The 25,080-nt window shown below is 40.4% G+C and overlaps 1 protein-coding gene and 1 long non-coding RNA gene across 2 annotated transcripts in view; one reads left to right on the plus strand and one right to left on the minus strand.

Moving 5' to 3' along the window:
• Positions 1–6,153: 6,153 nt before the first annotated feature.
• Positions 6,154–22,668, minus strand: WSB1 (WD repeat and SOCS box containing 1). Its single transcript, XM_019927066.3, has 9 exons — positions 22,382–22,668; positions 15,726–15,894; positions 14,626–14,894; positions 13,198–13,329; positions 11,791–11,891; positions 9,357–9,529; positions 8,737–8,850; positions 7,581–7,688; positions 6,154–7,305 (listed from the first exon to the last, which is right to left on the minus strand). The coding sequence occupies exons 1-9, from the start codon at positions 22,419–22,421 to the stop codon at positions 7,146–7,148; spliced, it is 1,266 nt and encodes a 421-aa protein (XP_019782625.1). The 5' UTR covers positions 22,422–22,668; the 3' UTR covers positions 6,154–7,145.
• A 134-nt stretch (positions 22,669–22,802) lies between these two features.
• The window catches only part of LOC141277317 (uncharacterized), a 72,523-nt gene continuing 70,245 nt past the window's right edge, over positions 22,803–25,080 (plus strand). Inside the window, exon 1 of the long non-coding RNA XR_012328477.1 lies at positions 22,803–23,808. This is a non-coding gene — a long non-coding RNA (uncharacterized lncRNA). The remainder of the gene's footprint in view (positions 23,809–25,080) is intronic.

Here is a 25,080-nt window from a genome sequence, read left to right on the forward strand (position 1 = left end):
AGATCATAGCAAATGTCTATAAATGTTAGCTATTTTGCGATTTTAATAGATTTTTATTAGCTGGAATTCATTGTCAAGCCATTTTTCAGGAAGGGCTAATGGATCCCCCTTCACTTGCCTCATCGAGTCTCACACTTCATTTACCATCTGCTTCTGGTGTCTTCTACTCCTGACATTATCTATAACATCTCACAGATGTTTTACTTGTACGTAAATACCACTGACTTGTATTTCATCAAATCCTAGATGCCACTGATTATAATCCGTACCATCAGTGTGTACCAATTAAGAAAGAAAAAAAATTAGAGACAAGATCGATTTTAAAATATGTCCCAATTTCAGAGATGTTCAAATGTGGAGGGATAAAAGTATAGCTTTCGATCCATGAATGATAAGAATGATCTGATCCTTTATTCCTGAATTGCGCCCTCCCTGGCTGTGAACTGTCACTGCTCCTTCCATCGCATCTGGGTCAGTTGACCTGGATAACTCTTCCACATGGCCCAACGCCACTCTCGTGGCTGGTATTCCCACTGGGTCAGCTCCAAGCAAGCGTGTCTAACCTTGTGCACACAGCTGGTGCAAAGGGCTTAGGTTTCCCCTGGATGTGGTAATTTGTAACCTGACCTGGTGTTGATCGTTAAAGCCAGTAGTTTTAAGGTCAGCTGACTTTTTTTTATATATATCATTTATTTATTATTTTTATTTTTGGCTGCGTTGGGTCTTTGTTGCTGCGTGAGGGCTTTCTTTAGTTGTGGCGAGCGGGGGCTACTCTTTGTTGCAGTGTACGGGCTTCTTATTGCAGTGGCTTCTCTTGTTAAGGAGCATGGGTTCTAGGCGCTTGGGCTTCAGTAATTGTGGCACGTGGGCTCAGTAGTTCTGGCACGCGGGCTCTAGAGCGCAGGTTCAGTAGTTGTGGTACACGGGCTTAGTTGCTCCATGGCATGTGGGATCTTCCCGGACCAGGGCTCGAACCCGTGTCCTTGCATTGGCAGGTGGATTCTTAACCACTGAGCCACCAGGGAAGTCCCAAGGTCAGCTGACTTTCTCACCTTTAGTGACCACTTTACTGCTTCCTGCTTTGGCCTGAGTTGGACTGTTCCCGTGGGCAATAAAAATGACTTGTTTGGGCTTCCCTGGTGGCGCAGTGGTTGAGAGTCTGCCTGCCAATGCAGGGGATGTGGGTTCGAGCCCTGGTCTGGGAGGATCCCACATGCCGCGGAGCAACTGGGCCCGTGGGCCACAATTGCTGAGCCTGTGCGTCTGGAGCCTGTGCTCCGCAACAAGGGAGGCTGCGATAGTGAGAGGCCAGCGTACCGCGATGAAGAGTGGCCCCCGCTTGCCCCAACTAGAGAAAGCCCTCTCACAGAAACAAGACCCAACGCAGCTATAAATAAATAAATAAATAAAATTTTAAAAATGATTTGTTTGAGGTAAGTTCACAAGGAGAACAGAACTAACCAACGTCCAGTGTAATTTCCCCAGGCAGTGGGCAAGGCACAGGGCTCAACAATCATTTTTCTTGTCTGCGTGGGTTTCAATCACCAAATTATATTTGGAGTCATTCCTTCTAGTTCATTTTTCCATGATCCAGGGAAAGGAGGAGTGTGTTGGGGGAGGTTAAGCCTGACCTCCGTGCTAACCCCAGGGGGTTGGCAGCACAGGCAGGGACTAACTTAGGAGTCTGAGGTTGACTGAATTGAGTGCCTTCCCTGAAGTCTAGCATCTGTTCATGGCCAGTTTGGAGAGAGACAGGGCTGTGGAGGCAGAGTAACTGTAATTTAAATCCTGGATGTTGGGCTTCCCTGGTGGCGTAGTGGTTAAGAATCTGCTGCCAATGCAGGGGACCCGGGTTCGAGCCCTGGTGCGGGAAGATCCCACACGCTGCGGAGCAACTAAGCCCGTGCACCACAACTACTGAGCCTGTGCTCTAGAGCCCGTGAGCCACAACTACTGAGCCCGTGTGCTGCAACTACTGAAGCCTGTGTGCCTAGGGCCTGTGCTCTGCAACAAGAGAAGCCACAGCAATGAGAAGCCTGCACACCGCAACGAAGAGTAGCACCTGCTCTCCACAACTAGAGAAAACCTGCGCGCAGCAACGAAGACCCAATCCAGCCAAAAATAAATAAATTTATTAAAATAAATAAATCCTGGATCTCATTTCTTAGCTGTATGACCTTGGGGAGTGAGTTGGTCTCTCTGAACCTCCATAGCTATAAAACGGGGATAATAATACTTCAGAGTCATTGGGAAGCACCGAGAATAGCAATGAGCACACAGCCAACGCTCAACAAATGGTAGTAACACATGCCGAACGCCTACCGCATACCTGACACTGTGCGGAAAATAAAGCTAAACACCACTCACGGAGGAGAGGCATTACAGCATTTTTTAAATATCGAAACTCCGGAAGCTGCATACTATTTAGCAGTCAAGCCAGCAATCACCCAAGTCTTTCTTGAGATGCCGCCTTAGCCCGCACTTCTGCAAAGTCCTCTGGGCAGCTGGCCCTGGGGTGAGAAACTGGGCCAACCTACCATATGAACATCCTCCTGATCTGAGGCTGGATGCAGCCAAGCCTAGAAGGGCTGGGTCTTTGCCATGTGTTGAACATCATGCCCCAATCCGAGAGAACTGCTTTCTCCACGCAGCACAAGCTGGATGGGCTGGCGCTCTGCCTCCCATCCCAACTCCCCGACCAGGGGTACTTCCATGCCTGCTGATCAGGGGCCAGTCTCTCCTTTCCAAGGCACAAACAACCTGCCACTCTGACCCAAATGCCAGCCAGGGCCAGAGCCCTGTAGGAGAACACTGAGAGCCCCGGCTAAGTTTGAGGCATTTCTAAACAGGGCACCAACCCCTTAGAAGAAGTAACCAGCAACAGGGCATGTCTGAAAGGCCAAGCAAATGGTGTGGAAATTAAGATGGATGGAATTCAAGAAAGAAAGGGGTAAGACCACTCTGGGCTGGGGTAGCTTGTCTGTGACCACCAAAGAGAGACCGTCTAGGTCATAAACTCACATACCTACAAGATTTGGGCATGTCGTGAAATTGAGTGAAATAGGGTCGTGTCATAAAATAGGGGGTGGTGGGGACACCTTTGAATTGGTGGCTGCTGACTGTTGCAACACAGTTGGCCCACAGTTCCCATTTCTAAGCTAAACTAGTATCACTGAAGAGGGAGCTCGAAACCTACAGAATTCCTGCCACATCATCTTAGCAGGGGGGTCTTAGAGGCAAGGAGATAGTTGAGGAATACAAAGAAATGGGTATCTGTATGTTCACCTAGTGCAAATGTGTCTTTATGGTTTCCATTTTATACTAGCCTCATTCCTGGCTCTATTTTGTATCATTATCTTTCTCGGGTATCTTTGAATATTCATCATCCTTATTTTTTTTTTTCTGTAAGAACATTTCATTATTAATCAAAAATTGAGAAGCTTATACACAAAACTTATTGGAGTCGCCACTTCATCTATCTTTGTTGCAAGTCATTCATCTTATTCCTGACCCACACTTGATGATTTCTATGGTCCACACTTAGTTTTTGGAGAACAATTTTTAAAAAGAGCCATTAGTGCTTCAGCCTCTTTTAAAACAAAACAACAACAAAAATCGCCATCATCACTGTATTATAGATTTTCCTAGACAAAGTTTAGGGTTTATTTTGAGACCAGAAGAGCAACTTCCCTGTGGTATTACAGGTAGAGAAAGTTCCTAGATTTCTATCGTATCTCTAAAAGAGAAACCACAAGGATAATCATAGTTGCAGTCTCTAAAAAGGAAAATAATGCTGTTCATCAAAATTGAATTAAATCATTTTTCCTTCCCCAATCCTAGCCTCATTCAATCTTTTTTTTATTTTCTGATTTCTCAACTGTTAAACCTTTAAGAATGCCATATCACAACCACACAAAGCTACCCAAACATCTATAATATAAATAGGTCATTTTATACTCGATTCAGACCAGACATTTTGCTTTTGGCTAAAGGCAAGCTTTACAGAGGAAAGAGCACGTTGAGATTGCTAACTGATCTTCATTCCTCCCAAACATTTTACCATAAACATAAGCCATGGTAATGATCACCTTCCTCCTGGCTGCACTTTACTGTCACTACCAACAGATCTCATTTCTCAGGGCAAAGGATTTATAATGTTTTAAGTATTTATTTTTGGCTTAGTCAGGTCTTAGTTGCGGCACACAGGATCTTTCGTTGTTGCGGTGCACGGGTTTCTGTCCAGTTGTGGTGCACAGGCTCCAGAGCGCACCGGGTCCTGGCGGCAGGTGGGATCTTAGTTCCCCCACCAGGGATCGAACCCGTGTGCCCTGCATTGGAAGGCGGATTCTTCACCACTGGACCACCAAAAAAACCAGTACTCCAAATGATGCTTTATCTATGATTTTGAAACCAACATACAATAGTAAACCCAAATATCACTCTATTGGAGATTTTTTTTTTTTGACAGTCTAGGGTTGGTTTTTTTTTTTTCCTCTTCACTGTGGTGTGCAGGCTTCTCCCTGCAGTGGCTTCTCTTGTGGAGCATGGGCTCTAGGCACACGGGCTTCAGTAGTTGTGACTTGCGGGCTCTGGAGCGCAAGCTCAGTAGTTGTGGCGCATGGGCTTAGTTGCTCTGCGGCATGTGGGATCTTCCTGGACCAGGGCTCGAACTCGTGTTCTCTGCATTGGCAGGTGGATTCTTAACCACTGCGAAACCAGGGAAGTCCCTCTACAGTCGATATTGCTTGTGTTTTATCTAAACATTCTATAGTTAAAATGCATTGTCTTAGGCCAGAACTTGGTCAGAATTACTTGGACAAAACGTTTGTCACCCACAGACCATTCCGGTTTATCTGGAGATTGGATTCACCATCTCTATGATTTCTGGCTTATGAGACAATGTTTTACTTCTCATTCTTTGTATTTTCTTAGCCTCGCATTGGCTGGCCAACAGCCAAGTCCTCTGCACCAGTCAGATGCTGCTTCCACCCAGAAGCATGCTACAGTTACAGTCCAGCCTTTTTTGGTCTTGCTGCCCTGAAGGCAGGGCAAACCAATCGAATCCAAATTTACCTCAATTGCAAGCAGGCAGGGAATTTCAAGGACCATCCGTTTAAGATTTGCCAACCTCAGATCAAGTTACAGGTCATAAGTCACTTGAAGTTGTGAAAACATTGCTTGGCTACTGAGGGTGAGAGGCGTTTTCCTATGTTCACAGGCACCCCTATGGGGCCCTAAAACAGGAAATGAAATCTGAACGCAAAGGCTCTCTTGTCAGTTCTCCAAATGACATGAGAGAAAGCAGCAGTACCATTTTAAAATTATGTAGCTAGAATCTGACCCATGTTAGTATCCCAATCATGTCTTCCCTACCTTCCTTTGGTCACTCAGTCTAAAGCATTACCATCCTATTACTTCTTCCTGATAGACATACGGAAAATGTAAGCGTGTTTCTACTTATATTCTGCAATCTTCCTTTCATCTTGCACTATGGTTTTCATGGGGAGATGGCAAGCAATTCTGGCTTTCTCAGAGAATGTATCTTCCCAAAATGCTATTTTTACCTAATTGATTCTATTGGTTGGAGAGTAAATAATTTAATGGTGTGAAGGGTATTGGTATCTTACTGCTTTATAAAGTAGACGTATTAAAGTAAAATGAAAAAAAAAATCACAACAGGTTTAAAGATAAGATACTTTTGTAAAATACAGGTGATTCTCAAGAAGTAACTTGGGTAGATTTTCCACTGGCTTTTAAATTTATAAGCTACAACTATACACACCCCGAAAAGAGCAACTTGTAAGAACTTCAGAACAGTTTCTCAGTGGAGACAAGTCTTCAAGGGTACGCATGGCTAATAAAAGTTTTCCTCATCTTGCCTCCCCAAAGGGCCCACACCACTAGATTTCAGAACGGTTTACTATAAGCCTATTAGGTCCCCTAAAAGATCGTAATTTTCTTTTGCTCAGTAGTTATTTTAAAGTAAGCATTTCTGCAACAGTTCTCCAAGAACAAACCAAGTAAAAGTGGTTGCATTCATGAAGCATTAAGTCTCAAGCAGTGCCCTACAGTTGTGCTATTTCTTCATTACCGTTCTTATTTAATTTGCTTGTGGTGCTTCCAACATATTTAAGAAACATTTACGATAGTGGCTTTTTTGTTTTACAAGTCTTTAATTAAAAAACTCAACAAAAATATATAATCAAGCATTTTACATAATGCATACATTCTTAATATCTGCAGGTAAGATAAATAACAGAAGGCAAAAGCAGATATACTAATTGTATTGCTTCTCTTTGGCAAGTCACCAATATTATCCCCTGCAGAAACACAGGATAAAATGTGTAAAAAATAAACAAAAAGCAAAAAAACCCACCACGGTCTTAAAATAATTGTCCCTTAGTACAAACAACAAAATATTTAGCAATAATGCAGTAGATGGAGTTTTCAAATTGACTAAAATTTATTATAATACTTTACTTATACCACAGGGGTTAAAGTTGCAAGCTGCTTTCCAAAATTCAGGCCCACAGCAGTAGTTAGGAAAAAAAAAAAGAAGACACCCTTTTCTCCTGGTGTATCCCAGCTATTTTTCATTTAATAATGTCACATTCAAATTCTACCTCTCAGATGCCACTCCTAAGGAAAACAAAATCCTTCCCTAGACAAAAGCTGTTTTACTTGAAGGTCAGTTGTCTGACTACCCCCCAACCAAATACACATTTTGTTATGAGGCATTCAGCTTTCTTAAGTCAGTATTTACCATCTAACTCAATGTCCCAGAATAAAATTCCTTCCACTTTACAGCAAAGATACATGTTGTGGCTCTACTGAAGCAATATATACATGTTGGAACTAAAAATTAGAAAAGCAAAAGGGTCCATTCAAAACACAGCAGCTTATATCGAAATATATACATGTATGTATATGTTTTCACAGTTACATTTTAGAAAAAAATTTACATTTGATATGTTCAGAAATATTTCTCCTAAGGTCTATAAATAATATTTTAAAAGCTCAACTGATCAAAATGCAATACAAGAATGTATCAAATTAAATAAATCTCCTAAACCTTGAAGTCAGTAAAGCTTGAGGTTTGTGTAAAGTGTGTTGTCAGTCCCCAATACTAGGGAAGACAGCATCTTCTAAACACGGTAGGAGAGGAACTCTAAAACTTTGGAAGGAATCGGCAGCTCCTGGACTTCTTGGGTGGGCATCACTCTCCGGATTGACATGCGACATAAATGTTGAAGGCTAGGGACTTGCCTTGGAGTGGCCCAAAAGTACACACTTCCATCATGTGTCCTACACAGAAGTAAACAAGTCACAAGCTCAGTCACACAAATCCATGTATTTCATCGTCCAAAAGCTCAGACAACTACCACCGAGGCTGTGAATTAGAGCCACAAACTGCGCATTAAAACCTAATTCAGGAGACCTGCCCAGTGATCTCCCTCTATGACAAATTAATAATATTATAAAGAGCCCTTATGGAAGGTTTACTGACAATAAAATACAGGCTGCTTTGACTAAAAGCCACCTTAAATTGCCTCTTAAAAGAAAAGAGAAAAATCACTTACCCAGCAGCTAAAACACTGCCATCAGTAGAAAAGGCACAGCAAAGACCATTGCTCAAAGGTGCAACTTGCACTGGATAATCCTCATCAATTCTCCAGAACCTCACCATTCTGGAAAGGAAACAAACCGTCCAGTGATTATCTAGTAGGAAATTTAAGGTAAAAGCAACTTTTAAAATTCAGAAAGAAATGCCACTCTGGGCTGAGTCACAAAATATACACACAAACACACACACACACACACACACACACACACAAATCACTGCAGCAATGACTGGAACTTGCTTTATTAAAGATTTTATAGTTTATACCAATTGGTAATTTGGATTAATTCACACTAAGAGACTACAAAGCATGGCTGCCTTCACTTCCCAGTGTTCTGATCTGTAATACGCCCACAACCGGAAACTTTCTCCTTACTTCCTTACGCTTAAAATATAATCGGTATCTGATCTGTTTGCCTCTTTTCAAGAAGTTTATGAAACTTTTCACCTAGGTAGAGTGTGCCTAGGAATAGCAGACAACTGATAGTCAGAAACTAGCTGAACAAACAGGAAAACAATGGCTGCTGGCAAATAAAGAACTCTCCCCATACGTTTGCTAACATTCTAGAAAGATGGTAATGAGTCACTTTCTGAATGATGTGACCAAATTGCTTAATGCTATATCCATGCACATTGATAAAAGTATGAGAAAATGGAATGGCTACATCTAGTTTTTGCTTACCAGTAAGCAGCAAATCTCACTCATGTGACATTTCATCTTTATAGTCTCAGTTTCAGTGGATACAAATGACTGTTTTAATCATTTATTTCACTTTGAAAATGTTCTTCTGTTTCAACCTTTATAAGATATTACTAAGAAAATCTGTCAGCTGAGCTAAAAAGCTAATTAAAAATGCACCCAGTTTGCCTGAACCAGTTAACAAACAAAGAACACAAGGAAAGGCACGCATTATCTTTAGTTTACATAAATACTGTGCAGGCCAATATTAAGACAAATCAACATCTCCCAAGGTCTTGTCTAGAAAAAGGGCCATTAAAACCCAAACTGCAGAAAGGCCGTATTTTTCATCCTTAAGAATGTTTTTTATTAAGTAGAAAAATGAAAGGAAATCTTTACAATAATAAATAGGTCAAGCTGTAATTCACACACTTACTTATCATCAGCAAGACTTGCAACATGCAGTCCGTCATGACTAAACGAGACAGATCGTACCCATCGGTCATTTGCTCCTCCAGCAAATATGGGAGTAGGTGGGGGAAACAGGTGCCTGAGGTCAAAGACATGTTTTCAGTGGAAATGAGAGTCACTTCAAGAAACAAAACTACCCAGGTACAGAGTACACCGGTCTTTGGAATAATGTTTAAAGTGGTCTTAACAAACACAACTGAGAAGACTGAGCAGAGCTAGTCTATCCACTTTAAACGAAGCGATTAAACCTAATTACTAATCGCCGTCTTACAGAGTGGTTTAAGACTAAGTCCAACTTTAGTTTTAACTATGTTTCCCAACAGGAAACTCTAAATATAATTACCACCTCTAAAGAGTCACGTACTGTTAAGTAACAATAACAAGATCTGTATCAAGAAAGTCAAATTTATTTGTAGAATTTAGATGCATTATTAAAGGGCCTAAATGATACCGAAATTTTAAATTATGACAGACTGCAATTTTAGATTTCACATGTTAATGATTCTAATCATCCCCATGACTTCTTAAAAGCTACACTGATAGTAGAGATGAATTACAGACTAAAATAATTCATGCTGTACCCACCCAAATTCCATCAGAATGTCTCCAGTGTGCGGATCCCAGATATAAACTCGAGTATCATAAGATGCCGTAGCCAGTAATGCTCCATCAGGAGAAAAGTCACAAGCTACAACATCATGGTGATGCCCTTCTAGTTTCCGTATCATGGTATATTTATCCATATTCCAAAGGAAAACCTGCAAAAAAGGCAAATGTTATAGCTTCATTCAGACATGCAGAGGACAAAATGGCACATCTTAAACTAAAACTGCTAAATTTAATTAAGATTACATTAAATTAAACATTATAAATTATGAATAATTATGAAAGAATATGCTCAGTGTCATAGTCAAAGATTAAAATCAGTTTTTAAGTTAATTAAAGTAAACATGCAAATTCTATTTCAAATGTTTCTGTTAAATGTTAATTTAAAAATAAGCCTAAACACAAAAAAGGCAATGCAATTTAACCACAAAGTTATACTGACATCCATTTATTCCAAAAACTAGTTAACTAAAATATACAGAAATAAATAGGGTTAAGTACTACAAACCCCCTTCTTTTTTTTTTCCAGAAACTACCAAATTTTTAAAAAATATACAGACAGAAAATATAAGGTTAACAAATTGTTACTCCATTGGCATCTCCCTTTGAGATAATCACTTGTTTACAATAGGCTTGGGTCACCAACGTGAGCCTAGGAAGAGAAACAGATACTGCAAGCAAAGAGAATTTTTCACAGCCAAATGAAATTTCTTTGGCAAACAACAAGGATGTTAAACCACATTACAAAATGAAAATGCTAATTTACGAAAATAATACAATTAACAACATTTCTGTGAATCAAGATCTGCCAATCTTATTTTTCCCAAACCAACCACAATCATTAGTCATTTTAAGTATAAAACATTTAAATTACTTTCGTACAAGTTCACACATAGTTTTAGATTCTAAAGATCAGTAGTTATACTGTGCAGAATAGCTCTAAACAGGATTCTAATGTTTACTTCAATCTGTTATATTAAACACGAGCTTGGAGGTTTATTACAATCCTAATAAGACAAACTCTCCTCCTCTTGGAGTAAAGCAATCCTTTTTGCTACGTTTTTCTGCACAGACACAATATATTATTTCCAAAGAAAAATAAATACAAATTTTACATTGGATCAAAGACTTAAGGTATCTCTAGTATCTCAAAGAATTCCAAAAAATAGCACAGAGAAACCATTTGAAAGCCAACTACATTACATTAAATTGGTTTCACATGTTAGACTCCCAATTCCACCAGACTGGAAAATCAATTACATCGGAGGAGTCAGTTGGTTTCACTGTGGGGAAAATTATTTTTAAAAAGAAAAAAAGAAAGAAAGAAAAGCAGAAAGTGGACATCGACCAGCACCTGTGTACGTACAGTACACCTTGCAGCCGAATGCAAGGTTACTTCATCCTATGGTAAAGGTCGCCCCCAGCCCGGTAGCCAGAGATGCCACTCTTTCTGCCCAGCTAACACCATTGTGCGCCTGTGTGCGAGTGGTGCCAGCATAACCTCAATCACACCAATATTGCTGCCACCACCTGTGACAGGGAAAGCAAGAAGCATATGGAAAACACACAGCCTAAAATAGCAATGTCAACATCTAGCTTTGCTCTTCTTATGATTTTTAAAGAACTGAATATTTTTTTCTAAACTGCCAACATTTTCAACTATCATTTTAACACACTTCTTGGCTAAATAAAATGCATTTTAACCAGCCTCCCACCCCCCATTAATTCAAAGTGTATTGTGATCATCACATGTATTTGGACTTCAACCATTTTCATAAATACCTGAAGCTAATAAGATCTCTTTAACTATACTAACTCAGAGCTGGTAGACACTAACTAAAGGAGGGTCCATCAATAAGCATAACCCTCTTAAGAGTCACTTTATACTTAATCTGTCTACAGGTATGCTCTGCAAGACAGATCATATCAAATTTAGATGAAATTCACTCCAGGACATACATGACTGTTATTTTTATTCTTATTAGATTTTTAAGTTACTTTTTTTCAGTTAAATGTCCAGGACCAGCTGGGACTTAAAACTTTAAACAGCAAACTGGACCAAAAAAAAAAAAAAGAACAACAGAGAAGAAAATAATTAGCAAGGGAATGTCTTAACATTTGGACTAAATCTCTTCTATAGCACATAAACTCTCCTAGATCTGAGAAAAAATAAAATTGACATACCCCTCATTTTATGAATATCATCTCTAACTAAAACAATCAAATTTCTCACTTTACAATCAATAACTATACTTATTTAATTTCCCTCATGCAAATTCTCCCCCATCATGAAATAACACATTTAAGATATTTAAGACACCGAGCACAGACTTAATAGGTTGCTTAGATTTAAAGTGATTATGCACAATTATAATCCAATTCACAGTAAGTATACAAGAACTTTGACACATACTGCTTTACTGGCTCCCACTGAACACAGCATAGAAGAGTCAGGAGAGAATGCACAGCTGTACACCCAGTTCTGATGGCCCCTCAATACTTTCATCATGTTTCCTGAACAAAAGGAAAATACCTGGATTAACCCTAGAATCTACTTCAAATAAGTAGCATTTCAAAAAAGGCAGAATCACAGAATCACAAACTTCTACAGAGGCAGTGATTAATGTATTACAGGGGTTGGCAATATACAACAGTTTCTTATTTTTGTACCTAAGTTTTACTGGAACATGCCCATTGTTGTGACAGTAGAGTGGAGTAACTACTGCAGAGACAGCATGGTCCACAAGCCTAAAATATTCACCATCTGGCCCTTTAAGAAAAGGTCAGCTGACTGACAACTGAAAGTATGTTGAGAGAGCAAGTTCCATATGATATGCGAAAGAAAATAAAATTTAATTTTCAAATGTTTTAACTATTGGGATCCCTTCACCCCTCAATAGCTGAGCAATCAGAGAATTGATAAATGCAGAAGAGGTGCCACATAATTTGGTAATAGTATTAGTGTATTATTCTATCAGGCAATGGTTATTACCCATAAGCTGAAACAAGTCTCCAAATCTGAGGGGTTTGTTTTCTACTACATTCAATTTAAGCTACATTTCCCCAAACAAGCCTGTCAACTTCTAGCTTGAGGCTGGTAGAGCACTAGCAGATCTTAATTAAATATATGGTTTTAGTTAAAACTGTAAACTCTTTCATCAGAGGCTAAGAAGGGGGAAGAGATGCTCACCTCAGGTCTTCTCAAACAAGGTAGACTCTCCAAAACTTTGTAAAAGGATCACAATTATCAATGTTTCCGAAAAAGCTAAAACTTGACACTGATATTCCTTTTACTATATTGGAGGGCAAATCTCTTACTTTTTATAATTCTTACTTAAACTATCCAACTTATTATTAGTAGTATTTACATCCTATAAATTCTGGTGTATAAATCATGTTTGAATTTACATTTTATTAATTACTAAGTTATATCTTTTGTTAGGTCAAGATCTACTTAAATTTTCACGAAGCAAATGAAGGAAGTTAATAATCCTCCCCAATATAAAGGAAATAAAACACAGACCAGTTCAAATAAAACCCTAAGATTGATCCAGATTTTGTCCTCAAATAGTTGGTACAGATCTGTGTAGTTTCTGAGTAACATCAGATTGTTTACTTAGAGTAACTGCTGGCTCCTGTTCTGGGTCACATTTATGGTTTTGTTTGATCTGTACAGGGAAAGGGACCAAAGGACTAAGCAGAGAAAAGGAAACTTTGATCATGTCACTTTTAATGTCAAATGCCCCAAGTGTTCGTAATACCTCTCAGTAGTAATATCCAGAAACTAATTCTTTTCCACAGCCTAGAAAGAAAGACATACCATCATCTTTCAGGTCCCACACTCTCAGAGTTTTGTCTCTTGAAGCTGACACCAGGATCAAGCTCCCATCTGGAGCAAAAGTTAAATCTCTGACCACTTCAGTATGATCTACCAAGTTAAGGAGGAGTTTTCCTAAATGCAATGGAAGGTGGGAAAGAGACAATGTTAATAATTTTAATCAGCTTCCATATTAAAAAAATAGGGTTGAGATCACCATTAAAAAAAAAAAAAGAATAGAAATATCTGGGTACCTCCTTAGTTTACCAAGTGTAAAATGACTTATTTACTAGCGCCTTTACTATTATCTTTAAAGATTCAGTATTTACATTGTTACAAAATAGATTATTTCCAAGATACCAAAGCCTAAATTAGAAAAATTAAAAGGGAGTTCCTAAAATGTGAACAAACTCCTGGATCAAGTCAATTTAATATCAAGAAAATCTACATCATTTAAAAATCTTTGTATAGTATGATTTTAAAATACAAAATCAAAATTTTCCTTTTCTTTTACTTGGCTTAGACTACGAATGGACTGTCAAACTCCCCCAAAGATACATGTTATTCTGTAACAGCCTAACTTTTTAAACATAATCTCGATGAAAAAAGGTACTTTATTCATCTAATATTATAGAGTTTTGTTCTTCTATGAAAAGCAATGTGCTTACTTTAAATGTTTTCCCAGAATTCAATCAAATTTACTGACTCATTATCCCCACTCAGTGTTAGTATCACTTGCTGTATTCTAATGTACATAGTTTTAATGCTCATTTTAAAAAATCCTTTAAATTTTGGAGTACATACTATCAGCCAGAAACACATTTACTTTTTAAAAATTTATTTTATTTTACTTTATTTTGGCCGTGCTGCATGGCTTGGGGATCTTAGTTTCTGACCGGGGATCGAACCCATGCGCCCTGCAGTCCTAACCGCTGGACCGCCAGCGAATTCCCACAACACATTTACATGTAATTGCCCAAATAATTTAACTTCTCAACCTATCTGGTTAAACTTTAGATAAAATGTCATTAAAACTTTCCAGAGGTTAGATAATGATTGTTGAAAACCAGATTTACCTTGAAAGCCTCTAAGCTATCAATCATTGAAAAAGTATATGAAGAAAACACCTTGCAATTTGAGTCATAAACTAAATTACCAGTTTATAAGTGATAATTAACTAAACATTCCTTAGCCGTGCCCTTCCTACTATAATATTCTCTGAAGACTGATTAAGCAATATGAACTCTATTTTCCTAAATTAAAACTATGAGCTGAAGATGCTATTTAGGCCAAATATAAAGATACATTCATAGCATCAATTCTTGCTTCTCTGTGAGTTAAAATCCTCAAATTATGTATTCTTCCAGTGCCTATGAGCTATGCTTGCATCATAAGATAATCAGGTTTGCTTTCAAAACTATGACTCCATACCTGTATAAACATCCCATATTTTGATACGCCCATTGTTTAACCCTGTGGCAAGGAGTAGCTGATCTTGTCCAAATCTGAATCGATGCCATTCTATGTTTACACAGCGACTCTGTTTTTCTGGAACTGAAGATCCAAAAGCAAGACTCCAGACTATATCGCCACAGTCTATAATATGTTCACGAGGCTTATTTTTTTGACCACCATCACTGTTTTGTCTTGACAATCTTAAACTGCTTGAATTGGTGATATTCTTGGTGCCATGCAAGAGACTGGGTAGAAAAAAAGGTCAGATTGAAATCTAGTTATTATTTACACTGGACTCATGTGAATACTAAATAATGATAAGTGTTTGTTAAAATAACTTCAGTATTATTATAGTGATACGGAATAACAACAGAATCCTTATAGATGGGAAGAGGAAAAGTTGCTACAAGCTACATGGGCATGACCAAATAAATTCAGACTAAAAGAAATCCTCAGTGTATGAGAAAAAGTTCAACAATAAAGCAATTTATAATTTATTCATTTCAAATTTGTTTTAATATATCCTTATTGATATAGAAATCCTATCTCAACCAGGATTCCTTTAATTAACCCAAAAGTATAAGCAAGCAAAAAACAAAAACAAAAAATTCTGAGAACATTAAGATACTGTGAAGCTGACACCAGAAAACTACCTTAAACCCCATAATAATAAGTAGTTTCCCATACATTCTAGACCTAATCTAATATGTAATAAGGACATTAATGACGAAAACCATAAAGGTGAACTAAACACAAAAAGGAGGGAAAGATTAAACTTAGTAGATACATTTTAGAAATTGCACTACCAAGGCACAATTAACCTGCCTTTTGATATATGGAAAAGAAAAATTTAAAAACACCAAAGTATCTGAGAAAGTATTCTATAATATATAAGGCCAGACAATTCTTCCCACAAATTTTCCAACAAATATATTCAGCTTATGAGTAAAATTCATTTACAACAGTCTCCAAAGGAAAAAACTTAAATATCAAAATAATCTTATTATTCCACACAGAGAAAAAAATAAAATCTAGAAACAGATAGATACAAAAGACAAAAAAGAAAACAGTCTTACAAGTTCTTAAGGCACTGGGACCACGGAACAAGCTTTACTGCACGATGTCCTTGTGACCAAGCGAAGTATGAACCATCTGGAGCAAAAGCAACAGTCCAATTTTCACGACCACATTTCTTGTCAAAAGGAGCCGCAGGAGCTAAAAGTTCACCTATAGTACGTGATCTCACTAAAAGAAAAATAAAAAATATAGGATATCATATATAACCAACAATGAATTTGAGACAACATTCATATTACTTTGGGATCCACTCAGCTCCGCTGAGTTTTTCCTTTTTCTATGTAGACAAGGTACAATGAGTTCTGCATTCTACCCTTTCAGGGGAGATATGTGGTGTAAAGACCCTGTAATGAGAATAAGCATCTTTAAGTTTTGATAAAGTGATCCTCCTAAAATTTCCCAAATCAAGAGCTTTTTAAGAAAGTTTCAAAACAAAAAAAAAAAAACTGGTCAAATAACAATAATGTAATGATCAATCAGGGCTAGCAATTACTGAAGTCCTGACTTTTGCACTGCCTTACGTTTTCCTCAAATTACTAACATTTAAAATACAAGAAACTGAAGTTGCTCTGCAGGAAAAGTATCTTCCAAAAAGTTTGTAGCTTTCAAAAACCATGAACCACTATAAAATAAAGTTTTATATCATTATTCAAAGGAAGCACTATAGGGACTTCCCTGGTGGCACAGTGGTTAAGAATCCAACTGCCAATGGGGGGGACAGGGGTTCGATCCCCGGTCCGGGAAGATTCCCACATGCAGCGGAGTAACTAAGCCCGTGCACCACAACTACTGAGCCTGTGCTCTAGAGCCCGTGTGCCACACTGCTGAGGCCTGCGTGCCTAGAGCCTGTGCTCCGCAACAGGAGAGGCCATCGCAATTAGAAGCCTGTGCACTGCAACGAAGAGTAGCCCCTGCTGGCCGCAACTAGAGAAAGCCTGTGAGCAGCAACCAAGACCCAACACAGACAAAGATAAATTAAATTTAAAAAAAAAAAAAAGCACTATAAAATGGTCTAGTCAAAACATGAAGTCAAACATGAATATTCTTACCTTTTTCAAGTCACAAAAAACACAAAATCCTCAGAAGTAGGAGGAACTTAAAGGTTACTTAGTCCAGCCTCCCCAACCAGTGCTTTAAAATGCACTGTATTTGGGACTTCCCTGGCGGTCCAGTGGTTAAGACTCTGGGGTTCAACTGCAGGGGGCACGGGTTCAATTCCCGGTGGGGTAACTAACATCCCGCACGCTGCTCGGTGCCACCAAATAAATAAAATGCATTGTTATTTGTGATTCTCGAATAGTGGTCCTCAAGCGTCTTCCTAATGGGCCACAAACTGACCCAAAAACGGAAGTAATTCTTTTGGTTTTTAAGGACAAAAAAGAAAGAACAAGTTCATATATTCTAAATTTAGTTACCAGAACTTAAATTTAGCATTCATAACTAAAACTGGCATATTTGGGACTTCCCAGGTGATGCAGTGGTTAAGAATCCGCCTGCCAATGCAGGGGACACAGGTTCGAGCCCTGGTCTGGGAAGATCCCACATGCCGTGGAGCAACTAAGCCCACGAGCCACAACTACTGAGCCCGCGCACCTAGAGCCTGCCCGTGCTCCGCAACAACAGAGGCCACCGCAATGAGAAGCCCGCGCACTGCAACGAAGAGTAGCAGCCACAAATAAATAAATATACTTTTAAAATAAAATAAAATAAAACTGGCATATTAAGAGTGTACAGAGAATTTTTCTTCTGCCTTTAACAAGAAGGATAATCAACAAGTTCCTATTGTACATGTGCACATGCAAACGCGGCTGCTATTTCCTCAATTCTGGAAAAGGATCTTTTTCTTTTTTGGCTGCATTGGGTCTTCGTTGCTGCACACAAGCTTTCTCTAGTTGCGGTGAGCGGGGGCTACTCTGTGATGCGGTGTGCACGCTTCTCCTTGTGGTGGCTTCTCTTGCAGAACACAGGCTCTAGGCGCGCGCGCTTCAGTAGTTGTGGCTCGCGGGCCCTAGAGCGCAGCCTTGGTAGTTGTGGCTCACGGGCTTAGTTTCTCCGCGGCATGTGGGATCTTCCAGGACCAGGGCTCGAACCCCTGTCCCCTGCATTGGCAGGCGGATTCTTAACCACTGCACCACCAGGGAAAGGATCTTAATCAGTCTATCACCACTGCTCTTAGGTCTGTCTTGATTTCAAAGTTTGCTACTCTTCCTTTTTAGTTATAAGTCACCTTCGGTTTAGTTTCCCTATTATCTATTTTGTGATCTGTTGCGTGTTCAACTCTATGGTCTATTTTTATGTTTTGGGCTTAAAGTTTCCAACAACTAAACTTCAATATATTCTACGTACTGCAGTTCAAATGAGAACCACATATACTCCGACTGCAAGAGCAAATACATATATATATACAAACCCCAACAATGTATTCATTCAGTGACACTTCCAGTCTCCACGTGTGCTCCACCAACAGGGAGTGTAGCACCTGGCATGTGACAGGGGCTCAGAAAATATTTATTGAACGAATATGAAAGCATGTGTATAAGCTCCCATTCTTAAGCGATTTAAATATTTCCTCGGGATTTCCCTGGTGGCGCAGTGGATAAGACTCTGTGCTCCCAATGCAGGGGACCTGGGTTTGATCCTTGGTCAGGGAACTAGATCCCACACACGTGCTGCAACTAAGAGTTCGCATACCACTACTAAGGAGCTGGCAAGCCGCAACTAAGGAGACTGCCTGCTGCAACTAAGACCTGGTGCAATCAAATAAATAAAACAAAAATAAATATTTAAAACAATAATTAATAAATAAATAAATATTATTTCCTTGCCCAATTCTTTGATACATTAACAATGAGATTATGGTTTAAAAAGTAAAACAAAGCAAAACTGAAATCTGTTTTCCTATGATATTCATAAATATAAATATGCACCTATTTTGGCACAGCTGAAATTATTGGAACATTTCCTTTTGATGACTCAAAATCTTCCTCCGTGACACTCCACCCACTCAGTACTGGGTCTGATCTAAAAGAATAAGCCTGATCCTGCTCTCACATGACATTCATATATTGAAGACGGCCATGACATCAGCAACTAAATCTGTTCACCAGGATAAAATCTGGTGAGTTTTCAATTACACGGTTTCAAGTCCATTCTCCACCTACACCTTCATACTTTTCTGGATAAACTCCAGTTAGTAATGGCCCTCAAAAAAGTGGAACTTTTTCAACCAAACACAATACTTCAAGTGTTGTTTAATCAAAGCAGAACCCCCCACCTACCCCTGCCCCACTTGTATCACATGACTTTAATACAAAATTCACAAACCGGTGACACTCTTATGCCTGTAGAATGATTTTTTTAAATATACAAATGAGGGAGTTCCCTGGTGGCCTAGTGGTTAGGATTCTGGGCTTTCACTACCGAGGGCCCAGGTTCAATCCCTGGTTGGGGAACTAGGATCCCACAAGCTGCACGGCGCGGCCAAAAAAAACAAAACCAAAACCAAAACACTCACACACAAATGATTTTTGAAAGGGCTGGCTGCTCCATGTCCCCTATATTCCTCCAAGCCCACAGTCTTTCATTTATGTGCCTGGTCCCTGAATTTGCAACCCCTGCCTAAATCTTTTTTTTTTTTTAAACATAGGTTTCTATAACCACATCTATCTTTTAAAATCCACAAATTTTAGGAGAAAAAGAAAATCAAAGTTCACAAATAAGGGAAGCAAGTTTTAAAATTCAACTGAAAAATGCAAGCACTATCTTAAAAAGAGAAAGCCCCTGATTAAACTAGATGAGTATACTTATATAACTTCCATCTCAAAAAACAGAGGACTGGCCCTTGCATTCAACTTCAAAAACATCTGGTAAATTAGACTAAAACTCATTCCTCCTTTAGCAAGCATAAGCAAGACTAACTTTCCTATAGAAGACTCATTTTTTAAAATCTGTATTTTAGGATCACTCTGTATTTTTCTTCTTTCACCTTGACCACAATCACAAAACTCCTCTTGTGTAAAGGGTGGTAATAAATTAACTAAAGAACTGGTTCAGATAACAAAGACCCTGAAATAATAAGCTAATCTACTCTTGAATATATATATATTTTTCAAGAAATAGGGCCACCGTAAAAAAATACTGCCAAATAAATACAAACAAGTACTGAATTAATAATTACCTTGTGTTTCTTTGCTTCTTAACAGGCATATAAAATGATCACTGCATTTTAATCAAATAATTTAAACACCCATTTAAATACTTACTGGTATACTATTATAAACTAGCACGAAGTTTATAATGAAGAAAAATTTTAATTAAATCTTTATATACTACCTGCAACTGTTGAATGTAAGTATCCTAAGATACTATAATTTAATGACCTTGTATAAGGGAAAAGCTGCCTGCCATGGGAACTTGGCCATTGGATACAACACCACATTATTAATATCCGCACAGTAGTAACACATCATCTGAGTCACTGCTCAACCAAGCAAACCACATTCAGTTCCTTCTTCACATTCCTCCCTGCAATTTCATAACTAGAAAGAGAAGATCTGTGGCAGAACCTTGTGAAAGAGGGCAGTAGCTCTAGGCAGTAACTCCCTGTCACAGAGACTTCTTCAATCATTCATGGAATTTTGCCTCCTCTTTCAGTACTTACTTGAGAAACCAAACAGCTATAATTAATACCCAACAAAAAATGTTAGTCCTTACTGATAGATACAAAGCAACGCAGAGGTATTAGTGTTTAACTTTGTATTCAAATGATATTTAAAAAAAAGAAACAAAAACCTGGGTTTTAAAAAAAAAAAACTTACAAAAGGCCAAAGTTCTTTTAAACATAGCAACTTTATACTATATAGTAACTTGATATAGTTATATAGTAACTTTATATTATATCCAGGAAATAACACTGAGACAAATATGCAAAAAAAATATTTTTTTTAATTCAAAAAGCTATGTAGTGCATGGTTCTACCTTATGCAGGTATGCTAAGAACCTCCATCCATCCCTTAGAAGAGAGGATTGGAAAGTTTTCAAAATGATTCATCAACATGAAATAAAATACAGATAAATGAAAGGCAGATCACTCATCTGCAATACTGCTGTGAGTAGGAAAAAAAAATAGCACTGAATTGAGAATAAGAACTTTTGAGTTCTATGTTCCACAGTTAAAATAAAAATTGGACATGAATTTTCTCTGTATGTTTAAAATAGTCATTAAAACCACAGTTAAAGTCCCCTCCTAACCTGCCATTCAACCTTATGTCTAAGAGAACAAAAGTCCAGAACTCTAACACAGCTGTCTCTAGGTATAAAAATTCACCCACAAACAGGATACAGGGCCTTTTGGATACTTCAGCTTCTCCCTTTCTCTAGAAAACCTCCTCCAAGGATTCAATAAAGGCACACGTTTAGCTGAAGAACAAGAAAATGCAAAGGCTCTCTGCTCAGTAGCTACCTCCAATTTTCATTTAATTAACACACAGTATTGGGCTCTGGGGAGCGATGAGGAGATGCTAAATCTATTTTATTTTTTTAAATAAAAACTGTCTATCTATCTACCTATCTATATTTTTTTGTCCATGCCGCGCGGCTTGCGGGACCTTAGGTTCCCCGACCAGGGATCCCGCAGTGAAAGCGCCCAGTCCTCACCACTGCACCGCCAGGGAAGTCCCCAAAACTGTATGTATTTAAATAAGGTGTATAACATCACTTGACAAGTTCAGGGTTTACAAGCATAGCAATCAATGCACAGCACCCGCAACTCGCCCCAAAGTTGTTCCAGTTATATTACCTTGAGAGAGGATTTAAATAATGTGAGGTGCTTTCTACTGAGTCAGTGGGTGGGTCCTGACGCAGGACCTTCAACATCTGTTGGCCTGTCTTCTGCTTGGCAGGGCTGGCCACTAAGCCAGTTTCCAGACAGCCTTTTCAGGAGTCTGCTCTTCCGTAGATCAGCTTTTCTCCGGTCACTCCACCCAACCACCCTGCTCCTCCCTGCTCCTCTGAGTGTGAGAGATAACCGAGTCCTCCCCAGAGCCGCTGCCTTTCTTAACGCCATGCCACTTTTTAAAATACTGCTTTTTCCAGGCTGATGGCACTCTTCGGCTGCATTTCTCCTTATAATTGTTGGTATACACGAAGACCCATCCTTTCATAACAGCTCAGGTCACACAAGTTTACTTTTCCCCACTGGAAACTTTTTTAAGAGTCCTGGAGACTTGCCCAGCCCTCCCCTGCCCCCTCGACGCCCCAGCCCCTTAGCCAGAAGAAATCCAGAAGAATGGCCGGCCCTGCGCGGACCTCCGATGAGAAAACTGTGGGGTGGGGGGGTGGTCCCCGGGGAAGCGTGTCCATCTCCGGCCACACAATCATTGCAACCCTCGCCACTCGGCGCCCAGGTTCTCTTTGCCTCTAGTATCCGCGCACCGCCTCCCTCCGTGCCAGGCGCACAGCAGGCGCCGCATCAATGCAGACCCCATCTACCCTCGGCGACACCCACGCGCAGGGCCGCTTCCTTTCTCTTCGCTCCAGGGCTTGGCCCCGGCTCACTGTTCTTCCTCAGACTCAGAGACGCTTCCTCCCGAACCTCTGCCTCTCCGCAGCCCCCGCGCGCTCACCAGCAACCCTCACCCATCGTCCCATTCCTCACCGATCTCTTTCTCGTTGACCCTCGGGGGAAAGCTGGCCATCTATGGGGCACCGTCTGATTCCGGGGGCGCGATGCGGACGCAACGACAGAGAAGGGAAAGGCGAGCGCCGAGGGGCGTGACGCGGGCTGGGTCCCTCCCGGTCCCGGGGACGGAGGGGAGGGGCGGGGCGGTCGCGGCGGCTTCTGCCGACTGCCCCGGGAAAGCTCCGGGAGGCCTCGGACCAAACTACGGAGTCAAACACAGACAATAGACGCTGTTCCCTTCCTCACGCCTACGGACCAAGACGCTCCCCTCCACACAACCGACTGCAAACGAGACACTGGAGACAAAATGGCGCGTGCCGCGGGGGATAGCAGAGCAGCGGGGGCGGGGCCTCGTGACGTCACAGGGTGATGGCCAGCCTCCCGACGTTCGAGACGTGACGGCCTCGGCTCGGCGCCCCGCCTTCTCTCCGGGTGCGCGCGGGCGTTGTCCTGGGGACGCGAAAGGGGAGCCGGAAGAGCGCCGGGGCGGAGGAGGAAGGGGAGGCTGCGGTGGCAGCCCAGCCCCAAACCCTGGGTTGGAACTTACCGACTGTGCGTTTTAACTGTGTTAGTTTCCCGGCCGGGAGGCCAGCATGGTATTTGTAAGTTGAAGAGCCTTTGAAAAGGCAAACACAGAATTGTATAATACATATTAGCTCACACCGTAAAGATTGTATGGAATTTAAACTGACTGAACTGTAAAGAACAAAAAAGACGTTTCAGGTTTTAACTCGGTTTGGCCACCTCCCCGGCCCTCATGTGCCGGGGAACTGGAGGTTGCAGTGATGAAAACAGTGAGAAGACAATGAACATCGCTATGCACCCACACGTCCGGCCGCGAACGTTCTGACGAGAGCCAGCCGGTTTTTGGAAGGGCCGAGGTGACCCGAATTCAGGAACAGGGAGACCCGGGCATGATGGCGTCCCGCCCCACCATGAGACCTCCCGGGGCTGTCTTTGTCCTGGCTGCTTCCTGCAGCTGGGCCTGCCTCGGGGCTGCAGGGAGGCTGGCGGTCAGCAGTGTCCCTGCCACTGGCAGAGCTCACTGTGTCTGCTGAGAAGCAGCCCTTCCTGCGCCCAAGGTCTAGGCCTCCGGGAGGCAGCTAACCATTCACACAGCAGAGCTGATAAACGTGTCAGTGTCTGCCAGAAGCCAAGTTGGTTCCCGTATACAGATGACATATTTGCATTTTAATTGGCTCTTCTGTGGACTCTAAACTCTAAAGTTCCAAAGGAGGACAACTAAGGCTGGGAATTTCAAATATGCAGCAGATGCTGATGGGAGAGGAGTTGCATAGCCAAGCTCTTTTGAGAGATCTCAAGTGACAGCACCTAGGCATGGCTACTTCATCTTTTTCTTTGCATAAAGATAATTCTTCCAATGGTGAGATGTTTAATACCAGGTACAAGAAATCATCCCCCCTCCTTTTTTAAAAAAATCATTTTGTTACATTCAGTCAACATATTTATTGATGGTTTACTCTGTGCCAGATACTGGGGCTAGTTGTTGAATACTTATAGTAGAACAAAAGAAAAATTTTAATGCAGTCTTGTAGCTCAGATACCAATATTTCTATCAGTCCCTGCTAATTCTTCTAACGAACTGCTAGTACCTCTGTTTACATGTACTGTACCAAACAAATTCATGGAAAATACCAGTTCTTGAGTGTCTGTGAATTGTTTTGGTGACTTTTTCGTACAATTGTTTAATTCCACTCTAGTTCATTACTGCTAGTCAACAGACTTCCAGACCATTTCCTCAACTGGCAAAGTATGACAATGGAATGAAAAATAATTGTATGACTTGCATACTCATTAGTGCTAATATGTACTATTTATTGGGTCCATGCTACATGTCAGGCACCGTGCCATATAAGTGCTTTTGTGGATTAACCCATTTAATACCCACAGCAGTATGAGCAGTGTATTAATCATTTATATTTTACCAACAGTTAGTAACTTGAGGATAGTTACAGAGCTCCGAAGTGATAAAGCGCTAGATTTGAACCCAAACTTGTCTACTGCCCTGCCCCACTTCCATGCTACCTTGTCTCTCATAAGTGAACCCTACCATGAGAAGTAAATACGTACGTGGCATTTCATATTTATATTTGCTATGTTAATGTCAAATCCGAATGTCTCTCTTATCACCTGCATATCCCATAAAGCTGAGATTCTCCAGAGTTTTATTCTTGTTCCACAGCTGTTTTTCTTCTTCCACACTCTCCCTGCGTTATGACAACCTCTCTTTGGGGTTTAATTACCAGCTCTGTGTGAAGACTCTCAAGGCCAGACCTGCCTTCTTTCTTGGGCTTCAGATTTACATATTCAGATACTTACAATAAAGCCTGATATGTCACAACTGAGAACAATCTTCTCTCCCAAAGGTGCTCCATCTGTTATATTCCCTACCCTAGTGAGCATGTCCATCCAGTCACCCAAGCCAGAAGCTGGAGTGTTTTCAGACTCAGGCCACTCTCCCCCAACCCCATGTGGCATGAATCAGTCCCCAAGCCCTGCCAGTATTTTCTCTTAAACGTTCTGGAGTCTGTCTTCTCTGTTCCAAAACAGCTGCCACTGTCTTAATTCAAGAGCTTGTCATGTCATCTCTCTTAACACTCCTTTATAACCCCACACCCTAAGAAACCGCCATCAATACCTTGGTGCATTTCCTC

The sequence above is a fragment of the Tursiops truncatus genome, chromosome 20 (assembly GCF_011762595.2).
Source record: "Tursiops truncatus isolate mTurTru1 chromosome 20, mTurTru1.mat.Y, whole genome shotgun sequence".
Classification (NCBI taxonomy): Eukaryota; Metazoa; Chordata; class Mammalia; order Artiodactyla; family Delphinidae; genus Tursiops; species Tursiops truncatus.

What these genes read in the sequence shown, in the direction of transcription:
- WSB1 (XM_019927066.3), bottom strand. Translation starts at nt 22,421, where the DNA reads ATGGCCAGCTTTCCCCCGAGGGTCAACGAGAAAGAGATCG. An exon ending in GTGGGACCTGAAAGATGATG is followed by an intron (nt 11,892 to 13,197) that starts GTATGTCTTTCT and finishes CCTTTTGTTCAG; the next exon opens with GAAACATGATGAAAGTATTG. An exon ending in GGCAGTGTTTTAGCTGCTGG is followed by an intron (nt 7,306 to 7,580) that starts GTAAGTGATTTT and finishes ACTTCTGTGTAG; the next exon opens with GACACATGATGGAAGTGTGT.